Source organism: Sphaerodactylus townsendi, linkage group LG17 (assembly GCF_021028975.2).
Source record: "Sphaerodactylus townsendi isolate TG3544 linkage group LG17, MPM_Stown_v2.3, whole genome shotgun sequence".
Taxonomy (NCBI): domain Eukaryota; kingdom Metazoa; phylum Chordata; class Lepidosauria; order Squamata; family Sphaerodactylidae; genus Sphaerodactylus; species Sphaerodactylus townsendi.
In genome coordinates, this window is record NC_059441.1 from 13,743,560 (window position 1) to 13,760,853 (window position 17,294).

At 50.5% G+C, this 17,294-nt stretch overlaps 1 protein-coding gene across 1 annotated transcript; it reads left to right on the forward strand.

The window, feature by feature from the left end:
- Positions 1-2,360: 2,360 nt before the first annotated feature.
- Positions 2,361-11,645, forward strand: SCAMP5 (secretory carrier membrane protein 5). Its single transcript, XM_048482177.1, has 6 exons — positions 2,361-2,452; positions 4,644-4,772; positions 7,344-7,500; positions 8,599-8,700; positions 8,934-9,051; positions 10,713-11,645. Exons 1-6 carry the CDS (start codon positions 2,446-2,448, stop codon positions 10,905-10,907), a joined length of 708 nt encoding a protein of 235 aa, XP_048338134.1. The 5' UTR covers positions 2,361-2,445; the 3' UTR covers positions 10,908-11,645.
- Positions 11,646-17,294: the final 5,649 nt, after the last annotated feature.

The following is a 17,294-nucleotide window of genomic DNA, read 5'->3' on the forward strand; positions in this document are numbered from 1 at the left end:
CCCCCACCCCCCCCCCCCCCCACCCCCCCCCCCCCCCACCCCCCCCCCCCCCCACCCCCCCCCCCCCCCACCCCCCCCCCCCCCCACCCCCCCCCCCCCCCACCCCCCCCCCCCCCCACCCCCCCCCCCCCCCACCCCCCCCCCCCCCCACCCCCCCCCCCCCCCACCCCCCCCCCCCCCCACCCCCCCCCCCCCCCACCCCCCCCCCCCCCCACCCCCCCCCCCCCCCACCCCCCCCCCCCCCCACCCCCCCCCCCCCCCACCCCCCCCCCCCCCCACCCCCCCCCCCCCCCACCCCCCCCCCCCCCCACCCCCCCCCCCCCCCACCCCCCCCCCCCCCCCCCCCCCTCCCCCCCCACCCCCCCCCCCCCCCACCCCCCCCCCCCCCCACACCTCCCCCCCCGCCACCCCGCCCCCCCCCCACCCCCCCCCATCCCCCCACCCCCCCCCCCAAAATACTAACCAGGGCCGACCCTGCTTAGCTTCTAAGATCTGATGAGATTACGCTAGCTTGTTCCATCCAAGTCAGACAGAAAAAACACAGAAAATAAAATAGTAAAAGCAAGAGAATACATACACTAAAGATCCCAATAGACCTCAACGCTACTCTCTTTATAAACATTCCCCCCGCCCAACCCGGGCTGTTACACTTCCTCTGGATTTCTTGTTCTAGATTGCCATCCTAATTTTTGACTGGCTCGTGTCCATGTCACGATAATTCTGCAGCATCCTCGAGGGTAGTAACAGTGGATTAAAGGTTAAGAACCTTGAGTGGATTAAAGGCTAAGATCTTTGGTAGGGAGGCCAGGACTCTTTGGTACAGCGTGAACTTGGCGTACAGGAAGTTACAGGCTTCGATCCCTCCAGTTAAAAGGACTGGGCAGTTGGTGATGTGAAAAACCGGACCTGGAGGCCCTGGAGAGCAGCTGTCAGTTAGAGCAGACAATGCTCTCCCTGATGGACCAAATTATTCCATACAAAGCTGTTTTGCATCTCTTTTTTGGCTGGATGGTTCCTTTCCTCCTGCCCTCCTCATCCTCTTGGTGAAGTTCGGGGAGCTGTTTTCACTCGCTCTAAAACCTTGGGAAAGAAAGAAGAAGAGGAGTTTGGATTTATATCCCCCCCCCTTTCTCTCCTGTAAGGAGACTCAAAGGGGCTTACAATCTCCTTTCCCTCCCCCCCCCCAAACACGCTGTGAGGTAAGGGGGGCTGAAAGAGTTCTGAAGAACTGTGCCTAGCCCAAGGTCACCCAGCTGGCATGTGCTGGTGTGCTCTTTCCCTCCCACTCACAACAAACACCCTGTGAGGTAAGGGGGGCTGAGAGAGCTCTGAAGAACTCTGACTAGCCCAAGGTCACCCAGCTGGCATGTGTTGGAGTGCACAAGCTAATCTAGTTCACCAGATAAGCCTCCACAGCTCAAGTGGCAGAGCGGGGAATCAAACCCGGTTCTCCAGATTAGAGTGCACCTGCTCTTAAACCACTACACCACTGAGCCAAACTATTAGCTAGTTGATATAGCAAGGAAGGACGTCAATGCCCAGGTTGTCCCTGCTGTGCGCGTGTGCTTGGGCTGCCACCACCTGAGGTTCTCGCTTTCTCTGACCCATCTCCTGGAAAGCACACGGCGAAGCCCGAGGCTGCCGCAAACGTGGCCAGTCCCTTGGAAGTTGAGCCGGCTCCTCTTGCATGACTGTTACAGTCAGTGGTGGGATCCAAAAATTTTAGTAGCAGGTTCCCATGGTGGTGGGATTCAAACTGTGGCGTAGCACCAATGGGGCTGGGCGGGGCACAACGGGGGCGTGGCCAGGCATTCCAGGGGCGGGGCATTCCTGGGCGGGGCTGTGGCAAGGACGCAGCCGCTAGACTGCTCCAAGTTCTGCATGCTACTGCTGAGAGGAGGGGCGTAACTAAGGCAAAAATCACGTGGCAAAATCACCAATTAGTAACCCCCTCTCGGCACACACAAATAATTAGTAACCTACTCTCGGGAACCTGTGAGAACCTGCTGGATCCCAGTCCTCTTCCCAAAATGTCGGATCCTTTTCTGCCGAGTTGATCCTCTGCCACTAATCCGAGTTCTCAGATCAATTTTCTCATCACCTTCTACCTGATTAATTTGACTGGAGATGCCAAGTATTGAACCCGGGACCTTCTGGAGGCCAGGCAGATTCTCTACCACTAAGCCACAAGCCCTCCTCACTGAGAAGAGGGCATCGTTGTTCCACATAATGCCAAGCTGATTCCAATCATGTTATGACCCAACAGCAAAGAGTCCCTTTTAGAAGCAGGAAATTATAGCATGTAGAGAATGTTCTTGTTTCCTTTATGCTTAAAAAGAACTCTGTTTCCTTTTAACCTCACGGCTTTCCCCTGCTCTCTTTCAGCTTCGGTGGTGCCGGGAAGGATTTTTCTGTCTGGCAGTGGTCCAAAAAAGTAGAGGTGCCATGGGAGGTAGGATAGAGGTTTCTTGGTGCCTCTGTTTACACATGAAGAGGCACTCTTGCCACAGAACTTTTCTGAAGAGAACTCTCCCGGGCCTGGTTCCCTTAACTCCTCCCGTCAAACAATCCTTGAAGGCACAAATCTCATTATAGATATGAAGATTGCCCCTTTAAACTGCACTTATATTGATATTACTGTTCCAAAATTACTTCCCCCATCAAATGAAAGAGGCAAAGCAATTCCCTGGACCACAGGCTGCTAAAGAAGGGGACCATCCTAGAGCTGATATTTGGTCCCCTTTTCTCCACATAGTTGCTGCCGCCTCCGCCGCCGCCACCACCGGAGGGCAGATATGCTTGTTATTTCCAAGTACCCTCTGTTAGTATTATATTGATATCTTAATATATCAATATGAGAATTAGAGCTTGGTGTGTTTTGGCTAAGCCTGTGTGAGTGACCTTCTTTTCTCTGACTTGAAACAAGCAGCAACATGAAAGAAGGGGGGGTGAGGGGGAAGGCTTTGATGGCAGTGCGAGGAAGTGGGAAGGCTGACTGTGGGTAGAGGGAACATATCCAGGGCAAAGCTGCGTTCACTGGCAAATCTGACCCTCTCTGGCAGCGAAGGAGATTAGAATCGTGCTAGAAGTGCTGTCGCTTGCCACGGAGAGAATGGAAAATGAAAGCGGGGCTTGAGGAAATACGTCCGTACCAGAAATCTTGCCGTGATGGACATTTGCCCCCATTGCGCAGTGGACACCTTGTGCATAATCAGCCACTGATATATACAAAGCCATTAAACCCCACATTGACATATGGCCGGGAAAGAGGGCCTATGACCGTGGTGGCGAACCTTTGGCACTCCAGATGTTATGGACTACAATTCCCAGCAGCCCCCGCCAGCACTCCAGATGTTATGGACTACAATTCCCAGCAGCCTTCCCAATTGGAAGTGACTTGGCCATGCTGGCAGGGGCTGATGGGAATTGTAGTCCATAACATCTGGAGTGCCAAAGGTTCGCCACCACTGGCCTATGAGAATCAGTGATGTGCAGAGGAATACTTCATCTGGTTCTTTAAGTTCTCATTGCTATTTTTAGGTGTACCTAACGTCCAATGATTGCAGTTGGACTCTATGGTATTATATCCCAGTGAAGCCCCTCCCCTTCCCAAACCCCGCCCTCCTCATGCTCCACCAACCAACTCTCCAGGAATTCCCCAATCTGGATCTGGCAACTGTACGTCTGATTAATCCAATTATATTTATTTGATAAATACTGGTATAAATACTGAATCCCACTGTTTCCGTTTAGGAGAGACAAATGGGGATGGGGAAAAGAAATGTCCTGTTCTTTGCCTTGAGAGCCAGTGTGGCGTAGTGGTTAAGAGCAGGTGCACTCTAATCTGGAGAACCGGGTTGGATTCCCCGCTCCGCCACTTGAGCTATGGAAGCTTATCTGGTGAACTAGATTAGCTTGTGTACTCCAACACATGCCAGCTGGATGACCTTGGGCTAGTCCAGGGGCGTAACGAGGCAAACTGTAGCCCTGGGCAAAACCTGAGTTGGATGCCACCCCCCCATGGGCGGCCACTCCACCACGACCAAATTTTTTTTGCACCAGGACATTGGTGTCTGCAGGGGGTGCATTTTTAGACATATCAGCACCAAAATTTCAGCTTATTTGAGCAAGTTTGGTGCAGTTTGGTTCAGGGGGGCCAAAGTTATGGACCCTCAAAACTGTAGCCCCCATCTCCTATGAGCTCCTATTGGAAACAATGGGGGATGGGGGCACCCCCTTTGGGAGTCCATAACCTTGGACTCCCTGAACCAAACCTCACCAAACTTGGGGAATAGCATAAGGACAGTCTCCTGATGATACGCTGAAAGTTTGGTGCCGCTAGCCTAAAAACTGCGCCCCCTGCAGGCCAAAAACGGAAAACCACTAAAAATACCCCAAAACGAACCCTGCATTTTGATGCCCCCCACAAGGAGGTGCCCTGGGCAGCTGCCTACCTTGCCCAATGGGCATTACACCCCTGGGCTAGTCACAGCTTTTCGGAGCTCTCTCAGCCCCACCCACCTCACAGGGCGTTTGTCGTGAGCGGGGAAGGGTAAGGAGATTGTAAGCCCCTTTGAGTTTCTTTACAAGAGAGAAAGGGGGGATATAAATCCAAACTCCTCTTCTTCTTCTTTGCCTTGTAGACAAGATGAACAATTTCCCTCCCCTGCCTCGATTCATCCCCTTGAAGCCGTGCTTCTACCAGGATTTCGACGAGGAGATCCCTCCGCAGCACCGAACCATGGCCAAACGTCTTTACTACCTCTGGATGCGTGAGTTGTGCCTTTGGAGGGCAGAGGGGCACGTTTGCCTGGGAGTGGGAGGGAAGGGCCGAGAGATCCTTGGGGTCTCTTCCAACTCTATGATTCTATGATTCCCTGTCTCTTCCTCCTCCCCTCCGTACTGTTTTGAATTGCTACTAATGGAAGGGCAAGAGCAGCAGCAGAAACCTTATCCTGCCTTTTGGGATTGGATTCGTTCGGGGAGTTTGGCTGCAGTGGTGGGAGCCAAAAATTTTAGTAACAGGTTTCCATGGTGGTGGGATTCAAACAGTGGCGTAGCGCCAGTTGGGCTGGGCGGGGCACAATGGGGGCGTGGCCGGGCATTGCTAGGTGGGGCTGTGGCAAGGACGCAGCCGCTGCGCCGGTCCTTGGGGGGGAAACGAATGCACGCAGGCGCAGGGTGCCACGCACGCCGGTGCACCTCCTGCTAGACGGCTTCAAGTTCTGCGCGCTACTGCTGAGAGGAGGGGCGTCACTAAGGCAAAAATCACGTGGCAAAATCACCAATTAGTAACCCCCTCTCGGCACACACAAATAATTAGTAACCTGTGAGAACCTGCTGGATCCCACCTCTGTTTTACTGGTTTGTTTCCTGGATGTGTCTCTCTGGAGTCAAACCCAGAGGTGGAGCCCAAATTCTTCAGAAATGGGAAAATGGATTTTGTCAGCCCCAGATAGCCGCCAAATGCTGCTCTTGTCTGGTCATTAACCGGCTTCCCTTTTTTTCCCGTTTTCGTTCTTGAGTTCTTGACACAAATACACATGAAAACCTGTCAGCGGTTTAACATCCTGAAACTAAATTTTTGCTAACTCCAAGCTGTTCAGAGAGGACCCTTTCAGTGATTTCAGAAGCGCATGCGCAAAGTTTGAGGGGTGGAAAGCGCGGTTCAATTGGCAGCTGTACTCTGTTCCACAGAAAGATGATAGTTCGGTCGCTTGAGGTGCAGCAGTGAGGAATTGGTATGCTTCCGCAGTAGAATATAGTCCCGAACGAATATGAGAATCATCATTCATTCTCATGTGCTGCCTTTATCAAAACAGGTGGCCAAATTTGTCCCCAGGCAGACCACGGCACAACCTCTTAAAGGAGAAGAAAGGATAGGAAAAGGCGAGTGTAGGGGGAACAGAACTATGTAGGCACTGAGAGCCAGTGTGATGTAGTGGTTAGGAGTAGTTGGATTCTAATCTGGAGAACCGGGTTTGATTCCCCACTCCTCTACCTGAGTGGTGAAGGCTTATCTGATGAATCTGATGTGTTTCTGCATTCCTACATTCCTGCTGGGTGACCTTGGGCTAGTCACTGTTCTTCAGAGCTCTCTCAGGCCCACCTGCCTCGCAAGGTATCTGTTGTGGGGAGAGGAAGGGAAAGGAGCTTGAAAGCCACCTTGAGTCGCCTTACAGGAGAGAAAGGTGGGGTATAAATCCAAACTTTTCAAACTCTAGAATCCAAGTGGAGCATGGTCCACGACAAAGATGGTCCAGCAAGTGCCAAATGAATGTACAATTCCGCTTTAACCTTTCAGTGGAAGAGAGTATAACAACAGTCTTTTTCTTTTAAGAAATAAATTGTTCTACCTTTGTGTCACATTTGAGAGGCAGATTTTTAAAAATATTGGACTGGTATTCTTCCCCACCTTCCAGTGTAAACTAGCTGGGTGACACATGAAAATTTAACATTCTCGAACTGTCCGGTTAAAATCACAGAAGTGCAAAACCCCACCCATCTACATCTAGGAGCAGCAGTGGCGTAGGAGGCTAAGAGCTCGTGTATCTAATCTGGAGGAACCGGGTTTGATTCTCCGCTCTGCCGCCTGAGCTGTGGAGGCTTCTCTGGGGAATTCAGATCGGCCTGGGCACTCCCACACACGCCAGCTGGGTGACCTTGGGCTAGTCACAGCTTTGCGGAGCTCTCTCAGCCCCACCCACCTCACAGGGTGTTATGGGGGGGGGGGAAGGGAAAGGAGATTGTAAATCCCTTTGAGTCTCTTTACAGGAGAGAAAGGGAAGGATATAAATCTTGCAGCAGTGGCGTAGTGGCTAAGAGCAGGTGCACTCTGATCTGGAGGAACCGGGTTTGATTCCCAGCTCTGCCGCCTGAGCTGTGGAGGCTTCTCTGGGGAATTCAGATTAGCCTGTGCACTCCCACACACGCCAGCTGGGTGACCTTAGGTTAGTCACAGCTTCTCGGAGCTCTCTCAGCCCCACCCACCTCACAGGGTGTTTGTTGTGAGGGGGGAAGGGCAAGGAGATTGTCAGCCCCTTTGAGTCTCCTGCAGGAGAGAAAGGGGGGATATAAATCCAAACTCTTCTTCTTTTTCTTCTTCTTCTTCTTCTACACCCCTTGAAGGACAGTACAGAGTTTACTGGCCACAAGGCAGCCCAGCTGGAGGGCATTTGAGAAATGAGCCTTTGAAAAAGCAGACAGAAGGTTCATTAGGTTGGGATCCGATGCCTGTGCTTTCACCTCGAAAGGGTCTTCTCTAGCGCCCTGCTTGCTGTGTTGACACTGCCACTCTGGCCCCTCCTCTCTGTGTGTCTTTCTTTGTCTACGTGTGTTTGCAGTGAACAGCATCACTTTGGCGGTAAATCTGATTGGCTGCCTCGCGTGGATGATTGGCGGCGGCGGAGCGGTTAACTTTGGACTGGCTATTCTCTGGCTTATTCTTTTTACGCCCTGTTCTTACGTCTGCTGGTTCAGACCCATTTACAAAGCCTTCAAGTGAGTCTCCCCTCTCCCTTTTCCACCTTTTTGGGGCTCAGTTGGCAGTCAGGACCAGGAAATTCTAAGGCATTACCATCTGGTGTAGTGGTTGAGAGCAGGTGGATTCTAATCTGGAGAACCGGGATTGATTCCCCACTCCTCCGCCAGAGTGGCAGAGGCTTATCTGTTGAACCAGATGTGTTTCCGCACTCCTACATTCCTACTGGGTGACCCTGGGCTAGTCACAGTTCTTCAGAGTTCTCTCAGCCCCACCTACCTCACAAGGTGTCTATTGTGGGGAGAGGAAGGGAAAGGACCTTGTCAGCCACCTTGAGTCTCCTTACAGGAGAGAAAAGGTGAGGTATAAATCTCTTGTTCAGGGCTGGCATCAGAAATCGGTCAATAGGTCATCAACCAATCCTGATGCATGGCAAAGGGGTCTTTCACGGACTGTCTGCTTCCACCAGGAAATAAAAGCTTTTCCTCAAGGATCCTGTGAGACCACCGGGCTGATTATACAGTGGTGTTCTGCCCCATAGTGAACGTAGAGGGCAGGGCCAGTAGATTTTGTTTGTTTGTTTGCTTCTTGAGTTAAAAAGCTTCAGGAACCAATTTCAGCTGAGAAGCTAGCGGAAAAGGCATCGCGTTCTTGCCAGGTAGTTCATGCGGCAAGACAGGACCTTGCTAGCGAATCCTACCTGAGCAAGGATTTGAACCTGGGGTTCCTACGTCCAAGCTGAGTGTCGTTTTCACCACCTTATGCTCACATTCGGCTCAATTTTATCCCACCAGTAAATACCTGCTTTCTCTGTCCTCTTTTTTCCATGGGACTGTTTTGACCCTAGCGGGGCTGTCTCTGTCTAGCTATGCTCGGGGATGGCTCTTTTCTGAACCACCGAAGAACTGCCGGCATGAGAGATGCTTGTCAGTTGGTGCAGCGAGGACTTTTCCCAGTCTAAAAGGACTTTTCCCGGTCTAAAAGGACTTTTTCCAGTCTAAAAGGACTTTTCCCGGTCTAAAAGGACTTTTCCCAGTCTAAAAGGACTTTTCCCAGTCTAATGACAGAAGAACCGTCATCCACAGGGTGATCAGCTTTTACATTTTTTTCTCTTGTAGGACAGACAGCTCCTTCAGTTTCATGGCTTTCTTCTTCACGTTCATGGCTCAGTTGGTGATCAGCATTATCCAAGCGGTCGGGATCCCCGGTTGGGGGGTCTGGTAAGTCTCCAAGGCCGAGGGAAGAACCCTTTCTTCACCGAATCATAGCCCAGCTCATTTGCCGATTTTATCTGGCGCCTTCTTTGTTGGCAGGAGCTGTGGCAACCCCTGAACTAGACATTGCTGCTCTCTTCGCCAAGGCAGGCTCCGTAGATTGTGTCATGGTGGAGGGATTCGGGGTTTCGCCTGTCAGTTGAACAGATGCCTCCAAACTTGTTCTGGTTTCCCCGCAGCGGCTGGATCGCGGCCATCTCTTTCTTCGGCAGCAACGTGGGCTCTGCAGTAGTGATGCTGATTCCCACCATCCTCTTTACAGCCATGTCGGTTTTCTCCTTCATCGCCCTCAGCATGGTAAGAGTTCTGCGGGTCGGAATGGCTCATGTCTATGGAGGTGTTGCTGGTGTCTTCTGTATGCAACCAGGAGCCCCCTTATCAAGCTCTGGGTCTCCCCTCCTTCTGCTTCGAAAGGGGAGTAGTGGAATCTGACTTGGCAAGCAATGGGCAATGGGCTATCTCATTTTCTCCACCCAGGGGGACATATGGGGTCAAATGTCTCTGGGCTGCACAAAGGTGTAGCTGGGCCAAACTGCGTCTGGTGCACATTCTATATTTTCTGCCCCCCATGGCCCCCCGCGGCACCCCTCCCCCCTCCCGCTGCACCCCTCCCGGCGAAGCACTGCCTCTTGCTTTTCCCCCCTCTTTTTTCCTTTCTCAACATCTTTAGCCCTTTGTTCTTTTCCTTTTTCTTGAACTTTTTCAGGCTGCAAAAGGCCTGTTCACAGTAAAAACGGCCTGATGGGAACTATACTTCCCAGGAGACCTTGTGAGCCCCAAGGTCTCCTGGGAACTGTAGTTCCTCAGGCCGTTTTTACTGCAAACATGCCTTTTACAGCCTGAAAACGTTCCAGAAAAGGAAAAGAACTAAGGTAAATGTGGGAAGGGGGATGGGGGGTTTCGCGAGGGGGGCGGGAGAAAGGGGGAGGGGCCGATTTTCTGCACCCCCCCAGGTGTGCACCCGGTGCACGGTGCACCCCCGTCCCCTTGTAGTTCCGCCGCTGGGGCTGCAGCCATTTAGTCACGTGAGGGGCAGAAAATTGTTATGCCCTTATATAAAGCCGTGGTGCGACCGCACTTGGAGTCCTGTGTTCAGTTCTGGTTGCCACATCTCAAAAAGGATATTGAAGAGATAGAAAAAGTGCAGAGAAGGGCAACGAGGATGATTGAGGGACTGGAGCACCTTCCCTATGAGGAGAGGCTGCAGCGTTTGGGACTCTTTAGTTTGGAGAGGAGACGTTTGAAGAGGGATATGATTGAAGTCTATACAATTATGCATGGGGTAGAAAATGTTGACAGAGAGAAATTTTTCTCTCTTTCTCACAATACTAGAACCAGGGGGCATCCGTTGAAAATGCTGGGGGGAAGAATTAGGACTAATCAAAGGAAACACTTCTTCACGCAACGTGTGATTGGTGTTTAGAATATGCTGCCATAGGAGGTGGTGATGGCCACTAACCTGGATAGCTTTAAAAGGGGCTTGGACAGATTCATGGAGGAGAAGTCGATTTATGGCTACCAATCTTGATCCTCTTTGATCTGAGATTGCAAATGCCTTAACAGTCCAGGTGCTCAGGAGCAACAGCCGCAGAAGGCCATTGCTTTCACCTCCTGCAGGTGAGCTCCCAAAGGCACCTGGTGGGCCACTGCGAGTAGCAGAGAGCTGGACTAGATGGACTCTGGTCTGATCCAGCTGGCTTGTTCTTATGTTCTTAAAATCACCCCCGCACCCATCCTCCCCCCCCCCCTTGGGTCCATACACTGACTTCAAGATCTGGTGCAAAAAAAGTTTGGTCGTGGTGGGGGAAGGGCGGCCACCCGCCCATACAGAGCGAGGAGAAAAAAAAACTCATATTGTGCACTGAGCTACATCTTCCCTAGATACACCTCTGCTCTCAGGTAACAACCCAATGCAGTGCCCGCAATGGTCACCTCTCCTCTTCCGGTCCCTGACACAGGTGCACAAATTTTATCGGGGAAGCGGCGGCAGCTTCAGCAAGGCTCAGGAGGAGTGGACAACGGGCGCGTGGAAGAACCCGCACGTCCAGCAGGCGGCGCAGAACGTGGCCGTCGGGGCCGCGCAGGGAGCCATGATGCAGCACGAGACGCAGTATTCAGCCACCCCGAACTACAACTACCCCAACGAGATGTGAAGGGAAGGTTATGGCTCGGGAGAGATTGGCGCGTTAGTCGGGGCGTGGCTGAGTGCGGGGGTGTGTGTGTGTACGTGAGCGTGGAGTCCACGTGTCCGGGGGGGAGGGCAGGGCTCAGTGTACAATAACCTTCCTGGCAGAGGAGGCCTGGCAGATATTTATTCTCCTTCCTCCTCTTGACGGTGGAACGGGACCCTCTTTAGGGATCCTCTTGTCCTTGGAGACATAAACATATATCTATTTTTCTCCCTTTCTGTTCGAAGACGCCGTGACTTGATCTGCAGGACAAATGTGTTTGTGCTGTAGTAATCGTACGTGTGTGCTAATTTTTTTTTTAATTTCCCCCCATCTGTGAATCAGTGCAGTTGTGGTTTTTTTTAAACAAAAATATATATTACCGTGGTGGTTGGTGGTGTTCGTAGCAGAGAATCCGAGGGACCCCCAAAAGGCAAGCAAAGATGGAAACTCTCCCTGCAAGGTAGCCCACGACGGCTGCGTTTTCCGGGAGGTTTTGGCACCGGTCGTCCTGCCCCGGCAGCCCTTGATGCCTAACATATTTTGGATGGCTGCCTTATTAGGACTTCCTGCCTCTCTTCTCGCCAAGAGGAGCCCCACGCATCCCTGTCCTCCTTGCTTCAGAGGGTCACAGTTGTGCAGTTGTGAGTAACACAAAACGGCCCCCCACCACCCCCACTTTTAGGCGTCCTTGCTAGGAAGACAGTATTTCTGCGTGACTTTCAAAAAAGAGGTGTCCGCTTGCGTTCTTGTGTCCGCCGGCTTTTCAGTGTGAAACTCATCCAATTCTGAGTCTTCCGCCCTCCAAATGATCTCCTAAGTTCCCCACGGATGTTGTGGGTTCTTTTCATTGGATCCCACACATCATCGGTGTGCTGCAGGGTAAAGGATTACTTAAAATCCAGTTGGACGTCGAGTCTTTTGTGTGAAAGGAAGCGCTGTAGAGGTTCCTTTTCCTTCCAGTTTCTATTTAGAAGCAGAAGAAGAAGAGTTTGGATTTATATCCCCCCTTTCTGTCCTGGAAGGAGACTCAAAGGGGCTCACAATCTCCTTTCCCTTCCCCCCTCCCATAACAAACACCCTGTGAGGTGGGTGGGGCTGAAAGAGCTCCGAAGAACTGTGCCTAGCCCAAGGTCACCCAGCTGGCATGTGTTGGAGAGCACAAGCTAATCTGGTTCCCCAGATCAGCCTCCACAGCTCAAGTGGCAGAGTGGGGAATCGAACCCAGTTCTCCAGATTAGAGTGCACCTGCTCTTAACCATGACACCACTGCTGCTCCTTGCTTTTTTAACCCATCCTTTTTCTGCATCATCATCATCATCAGCGTCTGGCTATATCTGTGTTTTGGTTTTCCCAGCATTCAAATAATTGCTCGTAGAAGCTGAATGATTTCTGTGGGATTGGATGAAAGGGAAGAGAGGGGCTGCGATTCTTTTCTCCTTGCGATTTTTCTGTTGTTGGCTCTCGAAAGAAAAACTGGCCCGCCTGTTATTTCTTTTGAGAGCATTAGCAGCATAAAGCCAGAGGGACGTCTGGTTTGATTGGCAAAATCACACGGGAGTGGAAGAGTTCGATCCCCGTTGCTGATACCCAATCCCAACCAGGCCCCAAAGAATGTTTAAAGAATAAAGAGAAGATAGGATTGTGGTCTTGTCAAATTGGACCAGATATCCAGAATATTCTGTCTGTGAGAGCCCGGTTGCCCGCCAACACCTTTTCTGTCGCTCACCAAGTGTTTTTAGAAAGTTGGTGGGGCCATGCGGAGCGTTTGCCAGCAGGGTTTTCGATTGTCCATTGGAGATTTGATAAGCTTGGCAGATTTTTAAAAATGTTTCTTTGGTCGCAGCTACCACCGCAGGACTGGGATCTCACTGTGTGACTGAAAGTAAAATGTGGCCGCCATTTTGTTGCTGGCTCCACCTCCTACGGCAGCCATTTTTGACAGACTTTTTTTTTGCGTTAAGTTAGAACTGCACAGGTGCCCTTGGACTCAAAAAGGTGGGGGATCCCTGGTTTGAACTGTAGCATATTGTGAAAAAGACACCACTGCTTGAATCCCTCAATGTTTAGTTTACCGGGAAGTATTTCTGTATTGAAAGGGGGAGTCTGCAGAATTGGTTTCGAAGAAGAAGAAGAGTTTGGATTTATATCCACCCTTTCTCTCCTATAAGGAGACTCAAGGTGGCTTACAAGTGTCAGACTCTCGAGCATAGAAGTAACGGAGACCGTGGAAAGGTTCTATAACGTTTATTCTAGATACGAAGAGTAACATACGAATATTATATGACAACAAGCTCCTTTCCCTTCCTCTCCCCACAACAGACACCTTGTGAGGCAGGTGGGGCTGAGAGAGTTCAGAGAGAACAGTGACTAGCCCAAGGTCACCCAGCAGGAATGTAGGAGTGCGGAAACACATCTGGTTCACCAGATAAGCCTCTGCCACAGGTGGAGGAGTGGGGAATCAAACCCGGTTCTCCAGATTAGAATCCACCTGTTCTTAACCACTACACCACTCTGGCTCTCAGTTTAGAGATCCCTCCTTCCCCTTGGCTTTATAACGCCCCTTCCTCCCATCCTCACTTCTTTTTTACACGTGTCGCTAAAGATTCCTAAGATCTCACCTTTGGACAAAAGGGAGCCCTTGTTCACTTTACCTTCCCCTTGTATCACAAAGCAGTGTTTCAGCACAGCGCATACGTCTTCATGTGCTCTCTCTGTTTGCCCTGGAGAAACCTCTTTACCCAATAATCGAATTAAACTTTGTAATCCTGCAAAGTGTCAGACTCTCCCGTCGATGGGCGTTTTCTAAGTTCGTTCAGATGTGCAGCGTTCTATTCTTGCATTTTTGCAGCTTTATATTCCTTCCCCCTCAGATATAGTTACTTTCTTGAAAGCCATGCACATTTTCCTCCCATTGTTTTAGGTAACCGTGAAATGGAATTACCTGTTTAAGACTTGAACGTCGGGGGAAGGGGGGAATCTAAAACTGTGCTCTTGTATGCATCCACCCGTTTCTCAGGGTTGGTGTTTGAGTGGGATTCTGTGACATTCATTGTCTTGGTTTTTATTTTGCTTGAAACTGCTTTGTGGTCTGAGACAGAAGCCCCTTCCGCACATGCAGAATAATGCACATTTAATCCACTTTCACAATTGTTTGCAAGTGGATTTTGCTCTTCCGCACAGTAAAATCCAGCTGCAAAGTGCATTGAAAGTGGGTTGAAAGCGCATTATTTTGCGTGTATGGAAGGGGCCGGAAGCTGACTCAAGCCCAGGTCACACGTTAAGGGGGAATGCCTGTACATCCTATATAGATCTATGTACATTTGTTTGTTAGAAAAGAGCCAACTTGTGTTCACTTTGGAGCCAGGAACCAATACCTAGATAAATGTGGAGTTCATCTCACATGTTAAGCTGTGCATTCGTTGAATGTAACATGAGAATGACTAAATGTGTGTATGTGTTAAAAAAACCAGTTTATAATGTGAACTTGTGAACAGGGCTTCTGTTTTAAACAAATGGGAGTTTAGATCGTTGACCTCCCTCGGTTTCCCTGTCGGAACGGGCTGAGATTCATGCAGTCTTACTCCTAGCTGGCTCCACACGGCTGATTTGACGACCAATTGCCCACCCTGTTCATTTTTTGAGCACCCAGATACTGTCATGGTCCAATCGTCACAGGATTCTCTGTCGTATCCCTTGGTGCCTGCCGATTCTCCCTCTCTTGCCACCAGTGGGTTTTTAAAAAAATATTCATAGTAGCTGTAGCACTTCTAGAGGTGTACGCTATAACTGCAGTTGATTTATCAAGCCAGCATAAAGCGGGAAGACTGGCATAAGCATAAGCATTTTTTATTGTCATTGTGCACGCACAATGAAATTTACAGCAGCATTCCCCGATGCACACAATTTCAGACTCATACCCCATCCTCCCTTTCCCCTTCCTCCACCCATCCCTACACAGCCCCAAACACATCAACACGAAGCTGCGGAGTTTACATAGCCATCGCTCCAGAGTAGAAGCTGTCTCTAAGCCTCTTTGTCCTAGTTTTGATAGACCTGTATCGTCTGCCGGATGGTAACAGTTCAAAAAGAGAGTGTGCTGGATGAGACGGGTCTCTCAGAATATTTTGGGCTTTCTTTAGGCTTCGGGAATTAGAGAGTTCTTCCAAGGAGGGGAGAGGGCAGCCGCTAATCCTCTGTGCAGTAGTGATCACCCTTTGGAGCACCTTCCTATCTGCCACTGTGCAACTGGAGAACCATACACAGATGCAGTAGGTTAAGACACTCTCTATAGCACAGCGGTAAAAGGACACCCGGAGTTTTCCATTCAGTTGTTTCCTTAAAAGTCTCAGATAGTGCAGTCTTTGGCGAATGTATAGGGGACATTGTGCCAACATGGTTTCAAAATCTACACCTTCCCATTCACGCAGCGGGAAAACCTGCTCGAAGTATGGACTTCCTGGAAAGATCAGACCAAAGCAGGTTTCGGGGAACCACAGGAGGATATAGGAGAAATATGAAGAGAGCAATGCAGGCTAATATTGCAATTTATAGTCATATGCTCTGAAACAAATTCTGCTTGGGGTGCTGTGTGGTTTCCGGGCTGTATGGCCGTGTTCTAGCAACATTCTCTCCTGACGTTTCGCCTGCATCTGTGGCTGGCATCTTCAGAGGATCTGATAGTAGGAAAGTATATATACTCCACTTGCTTTCCTACCATCAGATCCTCTGAAGATGCCAGCCACAGATGCAGGCGAAACGTCAGGAGAGAATGCTGCTAGAACACGGCCATACAGCCCGGAAACCGCACAACACCCCAGTGATTCCGGCCGTGAAAGCCTTCGACAATACAAATTCTGCTTGTTTGAGAGCCAGAGTTAAGCAAAGCAGTAGTGTGGAAGCCGGCTGGGACCCGAATTGGTGCTCTGAGAAACCCCTGAATCTCAGCCAGGACGAGATGACAAATACTTTGGGGGGCGATACACACGGATCCCCGCTTTAGACTACCAGAGCTTCTTGCCAGCCGTTGAGTAGCTTCCGTTTCTTGGCACCAGTAGCTGGATTGAGTTTAGAAGGCTGATCTCCTTTGCAATGACTTTCTTTTGAGGGGGAAAATCAGGGGCTTTGGCCTGCTGGCGCTGGAATCCCTCGGGATTTGCTCTTCCTTTGGCGCGGCAGAGTCCACCCTTGGCTCGACTCCACCCTGGCAAAGATCCGGCAATTCTGTTCTGCATTTCTTTTGTAGACTTCCAGAGTAGCTGTGGTGCCATAAGTAGTTTTATTGGTGTACCTTATTGACAAACAAAATAAAAAATTCTGTATAAAAATATGGGGGGCGGGGGCGGGGAGAGTGGAATTTTAACATACGGGGACCACTTGTGATTAACGAGTCATTCCATGTTTGTCCCCAACGAAACTGTGTCAATCTGAAAACTAATAAACAAGTTCTATCGAAGATTATACCTTGTGGCGGTCTGGTGTTGTGCTCGGAGGAACGAAGCTTCACCACAAGTGGGGTACACACAGAAGAAGAAGAAGAGTTTGGGTTTATATCTCCCCTTTCTCTCCTTGTAGGAGACTCAAAGGGGCTTACAATCTCCTTGCCCTTCCCCCCTCACAACAAACACCCTGTGAGGTAGGTGGGGCTGAGAGAGCTCCGAGAAGCTGTGACTAGCCCAAGGTTACCCAGCTGGCATGTGTGGGAGTGTACAGGCTAATCTGAATTCCCCAGATAAGTCTCCACAGCTCAAGCGGCAGAGCTGGGAATCAAACCCGGTTCCTCCAGATTAGATACACGAGCTCTTAACCTCCTATGCCACTGCTGCTCCTGTAGAAGACATGTATCGAACTGGGAAAAGAGGGGAAATTAAGGGGAGTGGAGAAAGATGGGTGGAAGAAGAAGAAGAAGAAGAAGAAGAAGAAGAGTTGGATTTATATCCCTCCTTTCTCTCCTATTAGGAGACTCAAAGGGGCTTACAATCTCCTTTCCCTTCCCCCTCACAACAAACACCCTGTGAAGTAGGTGAGGCTGAGAGAGCTCCGAAGAACTGTGACTAGCCCAAGGTCACCCAGCTGGCATGAATTGGAGTGCACAAGCTAATCTGGTTCCCTAGATAAGCCTCCACAGCTCAAGTGGCACAGCGGGGAATCAATCCAGACCTTGGTCTGTTAAGGTCTTTCACCACCAACCTCGTCCTGTTAAGCAAAGAGCGAAATCAGGGACCATCCAAAGTTCAAGAAATTAAGCTTTATTTGCCGGTGAGAGAAATGAGACTCGTGCCCACTAGGCGTTTCTCTGAGAGACTCAGTCAAAAGCAAGTCTTTTATACACCGAAACAAACAAGAATTGGGCTGGTTCTGGTGGGTTTTCCG

Coding starts and splice junctions, on each gene's coding strand:
- SCAMP5 (XM_048482177.1), top strand. Junction 4,773..7,343: donor TCTTTACTACCTCTGGATGC/GTGAGTTGTGCC, acceptor GTGTGTTTGCAG/TGAACAGCATCACTTTGGCG. Junction 7,501..8,598: donor CCCATTTACAAAGCCTTCAA/GTGAGTCTCCCC, acceptor TTTCTCTTGTAG/GACAGACAGCTCCTTCAGTT.